Genomic DNA, 14,276 nt, shown 5'->3' with positions numbered 1-14,276 from the left:
CACCGGGAGCCCGATGTGGGATTCGATCCCGGGTCTCCAGGATCGCGCCCTGGGCCAAAGGCAGGCGCTAAACCGCTGCGCCACCCAGGGATCCCCTATTTATTTATTTTTAAACAGATTTTAAATCAAGGTGTTGGTTTGACCAGGGTTAGAAAATGATCTTTCTGGAAGGAAGACTTAGGATGGTGGAGTAGTAGGGGGAACCTGGGCTTGCCTTGTCCCTCAAACACAGCTAGATGAACATCAGATCATGATGAACAACTAGGAAATTGATCTGAGGATTTAAGAAAACAATCTGCACAATTAGAGGGAGAGAATGTGGCTGATGCAAAGTTTGGAGCCGTGAATTGGGGGAGAGAAAACTGCCGTGCCACAGAGGGGAAGGGGCCCTTTTTGTGGGCAGAAGTCAGGGAGAGAGAAAGAAAGTGGGAGAGAAAGCAGCATGTAGGGTTAGCTCAAGATCCCGAGTTGCACTGGGAGAGAAAGAATGTTCTTCTTCCTGGAGTACATTTGGAAGAGGGTATTGCCTCTCCAAGGACAAAAGGCTTGCCAGGCACCATTGAGTAGTGGCCATTCAACAGCCAGGGACCGAGACACAGGACAGATAACCTGGTTGCAGCTTTTCCTGGTGCTTCATCATAGACTCCATGCACCATCATGGCCATTTGACTGCTTTTCTGGGACAGAATGGTGCTGGGCTCAGCCCTCTCTCCCTTGGAGGAGAGCGAGTCCATGCTTTGCCACGTCCTTTAAGATTTGGAATTTTGAATCCCAGTCATGCACCAGAGATCAAACACAGGAGAACTAAGGTGGAGGGCATGCTGATGGCCAGGCACAGACAGTTTGAGGGTGAGGATCTGATGAGGGCCTGGGACACAGGAGGGGAGATTATTTGCTTTTCTGTGAGTGCCTCCTGAATAGTGCTAGTGGGAGGTTGGCTCCCTGGGGAGGAGAAGGTAGCGTGGTGCCATCTTTCATACACATCCCAACTCTCTGCCCCACCTCGCCAGTATAGTTGGACTTCAGAGAGAAACATAGCACCTAGAGTGGAAGCTGGAGTCATATACACCAAACCCCACCCCATTGTGTCCCTACAAGGGTAGGTCTGGCTGTAAGCCAGCATAAAAGGCCTCCCCCTCAGAAGAACAACACAGGCCCCTTCCCCCCACAATATACCAAATCTACTGATGTTTGAGTGCTCCGAAGCATCATCAATTCTAGTGGAAATAGGACCAGGCTTTCTTCCTTTTTCTATTTTTAATCTTTTTAAACTTTCTGAAAAATCTTTTTGTTTTCTTTTTTTGGAGTCAGGCTTATAGTTTTTTTGCTCATTTCTTTGTTTCCTTTTCTCATTTTTTGAATCAGGCTTATCTCTTCTTTTTTTCTTTTAAGTTTTCTCTTGTCCGTTAGAATCAGGTTTCTAGTCTTTTGTTAGTCTGTGTAGGTGTTTTTTGTTCCTTTTCCTTTTCTCTTTTTTGGATGAGGTTCCCCCCCCCCCCTAGGAAATCAAAGCACACCTAATTAAAGGTCCAAACACTCCCCATTGCAAGTAAGGAGGAACTCTGTAGAGGACTGACCTCTGGGAAAGGGCAGCCAAAACACAGCAGCAGGGTGCACACAGCACACACCAGAAACACTTCCTGAAGCACCAGGCCCTGGACAGTGTGTGACTCCTGCTTAATACAGTATTACGGTCAGAACACACAGAAGACACAAGCCTAGACACAAGGATAAGATGATGGACTTCTCTCCCTAAGAAAGACCAAGAAGAAATCACAGCCAGGAATTTGCTCAAAACAGATATCAGCAATACAACGGAACAAGAATTTAAAACCACAGTCATAGGAACACTGGCTGGGCTTGAAAGAAGCATAGAAGACTGCAGAGAAACCCTGGCTGCAGAGATAAAAGACCTAAAAACTGGTCAGGCTGAAATATAAAATTGCTGTAACTGAGATGCAGAACTGACTGGGTGTAATCCAGGATGGAAGGAGCAGAGGAATGACTAGGTGATACAGAAGATAAAATTATGGAAAAACAATGAAACTGAAAAGAATAGGGAAAGAGAACTATCAGATCATGAGTATAGCCTTCCAGAAAGCACAACATCTATCTCACACGAGTCCCTGAGAAAGGAGAACAGGGAAAAGAGGACAGAAGGTTTGTTTGAGCAAATTATCACTGAGAACTTCGCTAATCTGGGGAAGGAAGCAGGCATTCAAGTCGAAGAGGCACAGAGAACTCCCTGCAAAATCAACAAGGACCGGTCAACACCAAGACATAGCACAGTGAAACTTGCGAAATACAAAGATTGAGAGAGCATTCTTTTATCTTAACCTACAAAGGTAGATACATAAGGTGAGCAGCAGATCTGTCCACAGTAACTTGACAGGACATAAGAGAGTGGTATGAAATATTTAACATGCTAAGAAGAAAAATATGCAGCCAAGAATACTTTATCCAGCAAGGTTGTCATCCAGAGTAGAAGGAAAAATAGAGTTTTCAGGACAAGCTAAGACTAAAGGAGCTCATGAACACTAAATCAGGTCTTCAAGAAATATTAAAGAGGGGACACCTAGGTGGCTCAGCAGTTGAGTGTCTGCCTTTGGCTCAGGACATGAGCCCAGAGTCCTGGGATCAAGTCCTGTGTCAGGCTTCCTGCATGGAGCCTCCTTCTCCCTCTCCCTCTGCCTGTCTCTCTCTCTCTCTCTCTCTCTGTGTCTGTCATGAATAATAAATAAATGAAAAATCTTTATTAAAAAAGAAATAATAAAAAATATAAAAAAAGAAATATTAAAAATATAAAAATATTTCACACTGTGAGTGGGAAAGAGAGACATAAAGCAACAAATACTAGAAAGGAACAATCTACAGGAACAGTTACTTTACAGGTAATACAATGGTACTAAATTATATTTGTGAATAATTACTCTGAATGTAAATGGACTTAATGCTCCAATAAAAAGACATAAGGTATCAGAGTAGATTAAAAAAAAACCTCATTGATATGCTGCTTTGAAATGATTGATTTTAGACCCAAAGACTTAGACTTTCACTCTAGAGGGAAAGTGAGAAGATGGGGGCGCCTGGGTGGCTCAATTGGTTAAGTATCTGCCTTTGGCTCAGGTCATGATCCCAGGGTCCTGGGATTGAGCCCCTCGTCTGGCTCCCTGCTCAGCAAGGAGCTTGCTTCTTTCTTTCTCTCTCTCTCTACTCCCTTACTCCTGCTCACTCATTCACTTTCTCTCTACCTCAAATAAGATCTTTCAAAAAAAATGAAAGTGAGGGGATGGAGAACCATTTATCATGTTAATGGTCATCAGAAGAAAACTGGAGGAGCCATACTTAGACAAACTAGATTTTAAACCAAAGACTAATAAGAGATGAAGAAGGGCACTATAGAATAAGAAAGGGGTCTGTCCAACAAAATTGAACAATTGTTAATATTCATGTCCCCAACTCAGGAGCACCCAAATATATAAATCAATTAATAACAAACATAAGGAAATTCATAATGCAATAGTAATAGAGGACTTTAACATTCCACTAACAGCAATGGACAGATCATCTAAGCAGATCAATATGGAAACAAGGGCTTTGAATGAGACACTGGACCAGATGGACTTAACAGATATAGTTAGAACACTTCATTCTAGTATATGTGCTGCCGAAGCGAGCACTAGAACACTTCATTCTAAAGCAGAAGAATACATATTCTTTCCAAGTGCACATGGAACATTCTCCAGGATAGATCACATCCTAGATTACAAATCAGGCTTTGAGTAGTACAAAAAGATTGAGATCATACCGTGCATATTTTCCAACCACAATGCTATGAAACTTGAAGTCAATCAGAAGGAAAAATTTGGAAAGATGATAAATACATAGAGGTTAAAGAACATCTTACTAAAGAATGAATAGGTTAACCGGGGAATTAAAGAAGAGCTAAAAAAAAAAAAATTCATGGAAACAAAGAGTATCCAGAGTCTATAGAGAACTCATCAAAATCAACACCCAAAAAATAAATAATTCAGTTAAGAAATGGGCAGAAGACATGCACAAACAATTCCCCAAAGAAGACAAATGGCCAACAGACACACGAAAAGATGCTCAAGATCATTAATCATCAGTGAAATAAAAATCAAAATGAAAAACCAACAGTCCAAACCTTTGGGATGCAGCAAAGACAGTCATAAGCAGAGAGGAAGGCAAACCGGAGAACCTTAAGAGTCACTTAGACTCTTAACTCTAGACAACAAACTGGAGGGGAAGTAAGGGGAACGGGCTAAACGGGTGAGGGATGCTAGAGAGGGCACTTGTGATGAGCACCAGGTATTATATGTAAGTGACGAATCATTAAATTCCTGAAACCAATACTACACTATGTTAACTAATTTGAATTTAAATTTTTAAAAATACAGAAAAAAAAAGATATTTCTGAAAGTATACAGAAAGCTAAGGGATTTACCCAAGGTATCATCAAGAGTCAAGGGATGGATACTTGACATGGGGAAAGGCAGTGGTTGGAGAAAAATAAAGCCTTTTGTCATTTGTATCCTCAACCCAAATTCAGCCCAGGCATTAAAATGACCCAGGCAAAAAAAAACCCAAAAAACAAAAAACAAACAAAAAAACAAAACAAAAAAAACCAAAACTTTTTTGCAAAATGGGGAGCATACTTTGCATTTAATTTTGTCATCTTTTTCTACCTAACACACGGTAATTGTTTTCCTATTTCATTATTCTTTTACAAGATGATTTGTAAAACACAACATCTTCATTAAGAATCCTTATAATTGCACTTGCTTTCCAAAGAAATGCATTTGGAAAATATACATATTTGCTTCCAAACTGAAAGTCAGATAACTTGGTATTTAAGCGGAAAGATAAACTATAATAAAACGAATATTGATATGGAAAGAGACGGGACAATTTGAATTCTTGCCCCACCCCTGAGACCTGAAGCAAGTTTCCTGAAAGCCTCTGGGTCCCCATGACCTCATGCTGGGAGGGCACGTGTACTCTGCACGGTGGTTTTGGAAATCAGAGAAGCCGTATGCACTGGGCCTCAACAAACACGGATGTGCCACCAGTATGGTAACTGTGTTGATTCCATCTCTTGTTTCACATTGTTATGATGCTCTAAATTCAAGTGTCAATAGTGATGCTTAGCGTTTATTTTGAAATGTCAGAACATAGTTCCAACTATGGCTCATTTATTATTTCCTGTTATATTCTGTTTTACAGAATTTTCTTTTAAATCAACTCAATAAAGATATCTACAAGCCTCTGCTAATTAACTTCTCAGCACAAACTACCGCAGCTCAAACTCAGAATATTATCATGTCAAAATTGGACAAAAGAAGAAAGGGAGTTTTCGGTCCTCCTTTGGGCAAGAGAATGGTAATTGGTCTCTGTTTCTATACGTATGGTACAGCCCTGGTCCTCTTCATGTGCCCTGCGAAAGTCAGAACAACCAGATATACTAGGACTTCATAGCTTCTTGTACACACACACAAAAAATCACACATTTTTAAAAAAGATTTTATTTTTAAGGAATCTTTGCACCCAACGTGGGGCTCAAACGAACTTATAGCCCCAAAATGAAGAGTAGCATGCTCTACTGAGTGAGCTAGCCAGGCCCCCTTTAGTCACAAATTTTGATTAAGTTTTCCCATAAGTGTCTTCACATTTGCATGTGCATTAGACAACTTGACATTAAAAACAAGCAATTGCCCTTTGAATTAAAAAATAGAATATTCATCTGGGAAATTAGCTACCTTTCTAATTCTCTGATTAACATTTTTATTCAGCAGTCTTGCTGCTTACTCCTCTAGGCCTTTAAACAACCCAACTATCAATTGACGTCCCTTGTGTTCCTCTGCCGCAAACAGACTTCTGAACCTCACTGTCACCACTCGGAAGTTATAATCATTTTAAAATCCTACCTTTCTCATTTACTTCAATGTATTAAAATTGTACAAGGAAAAAGAGGAGGCATATTGATGAGCAAATTGTGTGAGAGGACTAATAAATCCTCAACTCTTAATCTATAATGGTTGTCACAGGACTTTCCCTATTCCTTAGAAGCACAGATGCTAGGGGATATTATTCTTGATTTGAAAAGAAACCATCATTTCTCTCATATGAATTCTATAAGAAGATAATCTCATTCTTTGCCTCAACACTGTTTACACAACAGGACAATATATCAAGGGGTTAAGTATTTCTAATATTGTTTCTCTTTTTATTCTCAGGTTGTCTTTGTAGATGATGTCAATATGCCCGCTCGTGAAGTATATGGGGCTCAGCCTCCCATTGAGTTGCTTAGACAATGGTTAGATCACTGGAATTGGTATGACCTAAAAGATTGTTCTATGATTAAACTAGTGGACATTCAAATCATGTGTGCCATGGGACCCCCAGGTACATTTTCTGAGTTTGTGATTACTAAGATTGAGAATTACTCTCAATCTATGTATCTGTATCTGGAGAAATGCCTGGAGATAGAAATCCAGCTGGACAATTTGAGTTAGAGTTTCTCGTGTATATGTTTTCTCTGTGTATACCTTGGGGCCTCTGGGAAGATACTACAATGGTCCACACTACAAAGTGGATTGCCTTACTTAGGGCCATTCTCCCACCAATGCTTCCAAATCCCTTTTCTCCCACCTTCTGCGACTTTGCTCTGCACTTCTTTCTCTGTATCTAAGGACCCAGATCCCCCTGGGGCAGCTCATTTCCTTCTGTTTTATTCCTTAATTCTTCTACTGTATGAAATCTCCTTTTCTACCCCAATCAAGTCCCATTCTAGTGAGTCTTTGAATTTAATCAGGCTGTTAAGAGAAATTAGAAGTATCAAATAGCCAAAAGAATTAATCTTCAAAGATTCTTTACATTTCTCATGGGAATTTGATAAACTCAAAGAAATCTATACGAGAGAAATTCTTTCTATGATGGGGCGTCAAAAGTGGCTTGATTCAACTAACTGGACATCTTTAACTCTTTTTCCTGAACTCAAGCTGGTATTCCAGTCTTTAAAAATTCCTTTTCTCCATATATCATTTCTTCAGAGAGTCTCTTCTGACCCCCTGACCTTTTTTGACTTGTAACCCAGTCAGGTTGCTCTGAGTCAGTAATTCCTCTCAGTGCACGTCCTGGGCCACTTCAAATGCGTTTTTTCTTTCCAAGTTTTTATTTAAATTCTAGTTAACATACGGTGTAGTATTACTTTCATGTGTAGGATTTAGTGATTTATCACATATATAAAACACTCAGTGGTCATCACAACAGGTGCCCTGTTTAATATCCATTGCCTGTTTAACCCATCTCCCGCCACCTCCCTCCTGCCACCCTCAGTTTGTTCTCTATAGTTATGAGTCTGTTGTATGGTTTGCCTCTCTTTTCTCTTCTAAAAAAAATGAGATTTGTCTATATACTTAAAGATAATAACACCAATAATTTTTTAAATGATGTTACATTTTAAATCAGTTATTAAAGCCTCATATTTGAAGGGCACTTGGGTAGCTCGGTCAGTTGTGTCCAACTCTTGATTTTGACTCAGTTGATGATCTCAGGATCTTGAGACTGAGGCCCTTGTCAGTCTCCACACTTAGCATGGAGTCTGCTTGAGATTCTCTCTCCCTCTGTCTCTGATCCTCCTTCCATCCATGCATATTTTCTCTCTCTCAAAATAATTACTTTTCTAAAAAAATGCCTTATCTTTGAAAATGTAATCATTATTTTGTGAGAGTGAGATAATCCACAAATCTTTAAAAATGCAAGTGAAGTGGCCACATGAACCACATGGACTAGTCTTTAGGAAATTCATTTTAGGATGTGGGTGAAGAATTAGCCTAAATGCTAAGATTGTATTGAATTTCAGCCATGTGGGAAGGACTCTTAAGTTTGATCAGTCAGGTTTGCCAAAATTGTATGTAATATTACTATTTTTTAAATGTATCTTAATATTATATTATGAGGACGTTTACTATTTACTGCTTTAGGCTATATGAGTTACAGAGAAGGTGACCAATGGCTTTCCATCTGATCTGATTTCCTTTGGTAAATTGACCTGACCCAAGAACTCAATCAGACAATTCAATTAGAAAAACAGTGTGTTAAAAAAAAAATGAAAATGAAAAACAGTGTGTTGAATTTGAGGGGAAAGCTGCTTTTAGGTCAGGGTTACACAAAAAATAACTCCTACTTTCTCTGTGTGCCATGAATTTGTCCATCTTTCAATTTGTTTTATGCTGTAAAATATCAGAGAAAATATTCTAGTGGGTAGTAGTAACATTGTTAAGAGTTACTCTTTTTAATATTTAGGTGGAGGTCGAAATCCAGTGACTCCCCGATATATGAGACATTTTAATATTATAACAATTAATGAGTTTAGTGATAAATCCATGTTTACAATCTTCTCCAGAATTTTAACCTGGCATTTAAAAATCTGGTAAGTAATGTAAAGTGTGTTTCTTTTTTCATTTAGAGCGTATAGAGTATTTTGGAAACCTATCAATACAAGTAGTACCCCTCACACTATTCCCTGAAAACATCCCTAGATAAAGAAAAAGATAACAGGTAACAGCAGCCCTCTGCTGCTCTCATCTCCAAGTATGGGACCATAACACAAAGGGGCCAGAGTATCTTTCTTTCTTTCTTTTTTTTTTGTCTGATGTCTTGAATTTTAGCCCCAAAATCCATACTAATTTTGCACTCTGCTGTTTAATATGTCCACAGTAGAATTATTAATGTTCTGAATTTTTACCATGTAGTGCAATTAATGCTGGAAATATTTATTCCAGAGTTTTCCTGTGACTTTCATACCCTGTAGTAGAACTCTTGAGTTCTCCAAGGAGATTCATGTCTAAGTTTGAGTGTAGCCTTGGAGCCTGTGCCCTGAGGAAACGTTGCTGCCTGGCTCTGGACGTTCAGTGCTTCTCCACAAGATGTGCAGAGGTCAGGGAGCCAAGTGGAGCTGAGCAGTGCAGATCTCAGCTCCCTGATGTCCATTCTCAGGAAAATTGTCATTCGTTGCCTTACCCGGTGATGATGAAGGGGGACCACGGCACCTTGTTGAGCGGGAAGTTAAAGAGAGTCAGTTTTTCCAAATGGATATTTGTTCTACATGTTCTTTCCCACCTAATTGTGCCCTTTGTGCTGCTGCTTTTTTTTTTTAAATCCTGACTCCTTGTTTATTTCACTTTTTAAAAAAAAACTCTCCTTTTTCTTTATTTTTCTTATGTTTTCTGTATTTTTATATGCTTCCTTTTTTCCTCCAAAAATACTCATTTCACTAGTGTTCTTCAGGGATTCCTTTTATATGCAATTGAGAATGCTAAGGGGTGAAAGTGATTAGGACACACTTGTTTAGTGGATGCTGGATTTGAATTATATGGTCAGGGTTCCTCGGCTGGCTCTTCTGTTCACTTATTTAAGTAGTTCTAAGTCTATTACATTAGTCTTGCCTTCCCATGGAGTCTCTTTGAACATAAAACAATGAATGGAAAGCAGTTTTGAATTAAAATTGTATTATTATTATATGAAATGTTAATTTTATAAATTAAATCATTTGATCAGAATAACCTTCACACTAGGTATGCTAAATATCATCTGTGTATTGTATTTCCTAACATTTTCTTTCTTTTTATTATTTTTTTAAGTCATAAATTTCCAGACGATTTTCTAGATTTGACCACACAAATTGTTAATGGTACGATGGCTCTATATAAAGAAGCCATGAGGAATCTCTTGCCTACTCCAGCTAAATCTCACTACTTGTTCAACCTCCGTGATTTTTCCCGTGTCATTCAGGGTGTTTGCTTGTCAAGACCAGAAACAGCAGGAACCAAAGAAGTGATTAAACGTCTCTGGGTTCATGAGGTAAATTTTTGTGTTATTAAAATATGATTATGCAAGAAACAAACCTTTTTTTACAGCAATAAATGAGTAAAAAGAAACATTTAGCAATTTATATTGAAATGCATTTAGCTATTTGGCATTATGAAGGCCAATGATCAAGGTAATTTAAAAGAATATTTATCACTAATATATTTTATGATATTTACAATGGATTATTCCTATTTTTAGAAATTTTGGTGATTTATAAAATATTTCGAAGTAGGTATGACTTTGGATAAATATCGCTTAAGTGACTTAATCCTTGTTAGTTTGATCTCAAATAATTTTTGAGATGGAATACTTTTTAAGGAGTTTTTATAAGAAATGAATGTATGTATTTACATTACTTGTATTTCTAGATGCCAAAACAATTGCAAAGCAAATCAGTTTTGAGGGCATACAAACTATATTAAAATATATTTCTTTTTGGGAAGCTGTATGTGGGTGAACATTTTCTTGTAAAATCTTGTGGAAGGAAAGAAAGAATACCAAAGTAAGGGGACAAAAATAATAATTCAGTATTTTGAAAATAGACAAAGAATTATAGGAAAGTTAAAACTGTTTTATTTTTAATACATAGATAATATAGTTATTTTAATTTTAACAATGCAGTTAAGAAATCTAGAAAATAGGAATGTACTATGTTAAAACCATATGCTATAGAGATAAAAATTTCAAAGAGACATTTAAAAACTCCATTTCTAAATAAAATAAATAAATGATAAAAATTCCATTTCAGTAGGCTTTTTATTTTACAATTTGAATTCCCAAATCCTCACACATTCAAATATAAGTCCAAATGAAATTCTGCTCAAGAATTTTGGCCACAGCAAGGTCCCTAAAATAATTCTCTCAAAACCTATGATCTGTAGATTCTTTTTTTTTTTTTTTTTAAGATTTAATTTATCCATTCATGAAAGACACAGAGAGAGAGGTAGAGACATAGGTAGAGGGAGAAACAGGCTCCATGCAGGGAGCCCGATGTGGGACTCGATCCTAGAACTTCGGGATCACATCCTGAGCCAAAGGCTGACACTCAACCGCTGAGCCACCCAGGCGTCCCCTGACCTGTGGATTCTTACTGCACTCCTCTGTAGGTCCCTTGCTTGCCAGAGTGGGATCCATATCCTGGGACATGGACACAGGCTATAAGTCTAGTAGGCCACAGTAGCTGAAAGGTAGAGGAGAGAGATATGAGGGGAGGATGTCATTGACTTCATCAAAGGAGTGAGTTTTGTCAGTAGCCAAATCTTGCTCTAGGAAGCATCTAGCATCCTCCTCTCTAGGAGCTTCACCCTTTGATATTCCTTCTGCCTAGAACACTCTTCCCCCCATTATCCAGAAAGCCTGCCTGCTTCCTGAAGGTCTCTGTCAAATATCCCCTTTCTGTTGAGGCTTGCTCTGAGCCATCCCTACCTCCCATAACTCTTTTTCCTTTATCTCATTTTTTCTTTATAACATGGAACATCACTTGACACTGTCTATATTTTGTCTTATTTAGTGTCTCTACTGGAATAGAAGCTTTTTGAGAGCAGCAACTTTACTAATTTCTCTACTTTCCCCAGCACCTGACACATGGCAAGCACACAATTTGTACAAGTGCATAAAGAGAAGAAGAAAGGCAGCCTTATTATACATAACATGCTTCATGGTTTGGGATTATACAGGTCATTCCTTTCTTCTAGTCATGGGAGGAGCTCATTTGTGCTATTGTATATTTATGGTATGTGCCCTTTTTAGCATCTTTCAAATCTTATACTACACTTCAGTGTGACATTATTGAGTTTTGACAATGGCTGTTGAGCTCTTTGGGCATTTAATGAAATTCGTGCTGTAATAACTTGCAATTTTTAGTGAGTACTTCATATTGATGTAATGTAATAAATTTAAGTTCTTAGCTCAAAACCTTTCAATAGCACTCTATTTCATTGGGAGGGATTAAAAATAAAAGTGAGATGGCCCAGTCTCATGTGTGTACCTCTTTCCTGGCTCCCCTCAGGCTGCCTCCTGCTCTCACACTCATTCACCCTTCACCTAGCAACACAGGCCTACTGGCTATGCGCTAGGCCTGGAATGCTTTTCCCCCAGATCCTGTGGGCCTGCTTCCTACTGCCTTTGATCAAATCTCTCCTCCTCAGTGAGGCCCACACTGACCACCATTGAATACGACATTCTCACACCCCACCAGGAATTCCAGTCTTTCTTGACTTACTCTATTTTTCTTCTTTTCATAGCATTTATCAGCATCTAACACGACATATAATTTATTTGTAATGTTTATTGTCCATCTCCCTCAGGTAGGGAGCTCCATGAGGGCAGAGATTTTTTTTGTTGTTGTTGTTACGGATTTATCCAGAGTGCTGAGAACAGTGCTAGACACATTGTTCCCAACATTTCAAAAAATAGGAAGTGCTTGAACTCAACACTCTATTTGTGCTTTGTTCCTATTCACTCAAAAAAGATTTCCTAAGGTCTAATATATGTCAGATACTATTTTAGATGCCCCTTTCCTTTCCAGACACTTTTACCAAACTAAAAGAGCTAATATAATTTTTAACAAATGCTTTTCTAGGTATGAAATTGGCTTACTACTTTACATTCTCTTTGACTTCTCCATGGCTTTCAAACATTTGTGTACATAACATCCGTTTGCTTTGTTAAATGTAGTTATTCTGCACAAGTGACCCAAGGAAAAAAATAAATTAGATTTCATTAAAAATGAAATTTATTTCATTAAACTTTTTCATGCCTCATTGGATAGTATCTAGAAAATGAGATGACAACCCATAGAATGGGAAAAAAATTGCAATATTTAATGTCTAATATCCAGGAAACATAACAACTCAACAGTAAAAGACAACCTAAAAAAAATTAAAAAGAATAAAAGACAACCTAATTTAAAAGTGGACAAAGGATTCAAATAGACATTTCTCCAAAGATGACACACAGATGGCCAATAAGCACATGAAAAGATGTTCAACATCATTAATCATGAGGGAAGCTAGGATGGTGGTCATCAAAAAGACAGATAATAACAAGTATTGGTAAGGATGGTCAGAGCCGCCACCCACTGCTTGTGGGAATGAAAAATGGTGCAGCTGCAGTGGAAAACAGTTTGGTAGTTTCTCAAAACGTTAAACACAGAGTTACCATAGGACCCAGCAGTTCTGCTCCTAGCCACATATCCAGGAGAACCGAAAACATATGTCCACACAACAACTTATGCAGGAATGTTATTAGAATCATTCACAATAAACAAAAAGTAGACACAACCTAGATATACATCAGCTGATGCCTGGACAAAATGTGGCATGTACTTATAATGGAACTTTATTCAGCTCTGAAAGGAAATAGCAACGCATACTACAGCATGGATTAACCTGGAAAACGTCGTGTTAAGCGAAAGAAGCCTAGAGGCAGGAAATAGATTAATGGTTGCCAGGGGTTGTGGAGAGTGTAGGGGAATAATAAGGAGTGACTCCTAAGGGGTACAGGGTTTCCACATGGGATGATGAAGATGTTCTAGAATTGATAGTTATGATGCTTGCTTACCTTCGTGAAGATTATAAAAGCCACCGAATTACGTGCTTTAAAAGAGCGAATGTTATGATACGTGAATTAGGTATCAGTTAAAACAATCTGTAATTAAGGCTTGGAGGTAAATAAACTCAAAGCAAAAGTACAATGTAATAAAAATATTCCAGAAATTGCCTCTCTGATAATCATGTAGATTTATAATAGAAAAATTTTGCATATCAAACTTTTAAAAATGGAAGAGGGGGGCAATAGGATCACAGGGCAGAGAGAGGAGGGTGTCCACAGAAGTGAGCATGGGAGGGAGACTCTAAGGCGCTGTGGAAGTGTTCTGTACCTTGATCTTTGTGGTGGTGACAAGGGTGTCACCTGTGTAAAAATTCTTGGAGCTGCACACTTTGGATTTTTGTACCTTATGAAAGAAATAAAAGTCGAAAAATAAAAGATATTCCCAGGCACCATCCTCAAAGTTTTCAAGTCAGGGCCTGGAGTGGGCCCCTGCACTCTGCATTTTTGCCAGCACAACAGATGAGTCGGTACAGGTGTGGTGACAGTCCTTGAGAAACCCTACCTTAGCTTCTTGCCACGTTGCCAGCTAGATCCCAGCATACTGATTCCTCTTAGGCCCTGACACCTGATATGTGAGGTGGGCTTGATTTAGGTTTCTCCTCCCACAGGAATATTGTACATGGTCTTCAGCCCTCAATCCAAGCAGGGGATGATGGGCATACATCGGGGAACTAGGTTGCCCCATAAAGAAATAGCTCTTGGACTGGTTAGAGTATGCAGGAAGCCTCAGTTGTACCATTTGCGTATGCAGCCGCCACTGCTAGAAAAAG

The 14,276-nt window shown here is 38.5% G+C and overlaps 1 protein-coding gene across 1 annotated transcript in view; it reads left to right on the top strand.

The window, feature by feature from the left end:
• Positions 1 to 14,276, top strand: part of DNAH7 (dynein axonemal heavy chain 7) — a 226,683-nt gene that overhangs the window by 105,053 nt on the left and 107,354 nt on the right. Inside the window, 4 exon segments of the mRNA XM_055344969.1 lie at positions 5,248 to 5,403; positions 6,258 to 6,426; positions 8,329 to 8,455; positions 9,666 to 9,885. Coding sequence (XP_055200944.1) covers positions 5,248 to 5,403; positions 6,258 to 6,426; positions 8,329 to 8,455; positions 9,666 to 9,885 — 672 coding nt within the window.

The sequence above is a fragment of the Nyctereutes procyonoides genome, unplaced genomic scaffold (assembly GCF_905146905.1).
Source record: "Nyctereutes procyonoides isolate TBG_1078 unplaced genomic scaffold, NYPRO_anot_genome, whole genome shotgun sequence".
NCBI classification, from domain to species: domain Eukaryota; kingdom Metazoa; phylum Chordata; class Mammalia; order Carnivora; family Canidae; genus Nyctereutes; species Nyctereutes procyonoides.
Note: the sequence above shows the minus strand (reverse complement) of the source record. Positions and strands in the feature narration are given on the sequence as shown.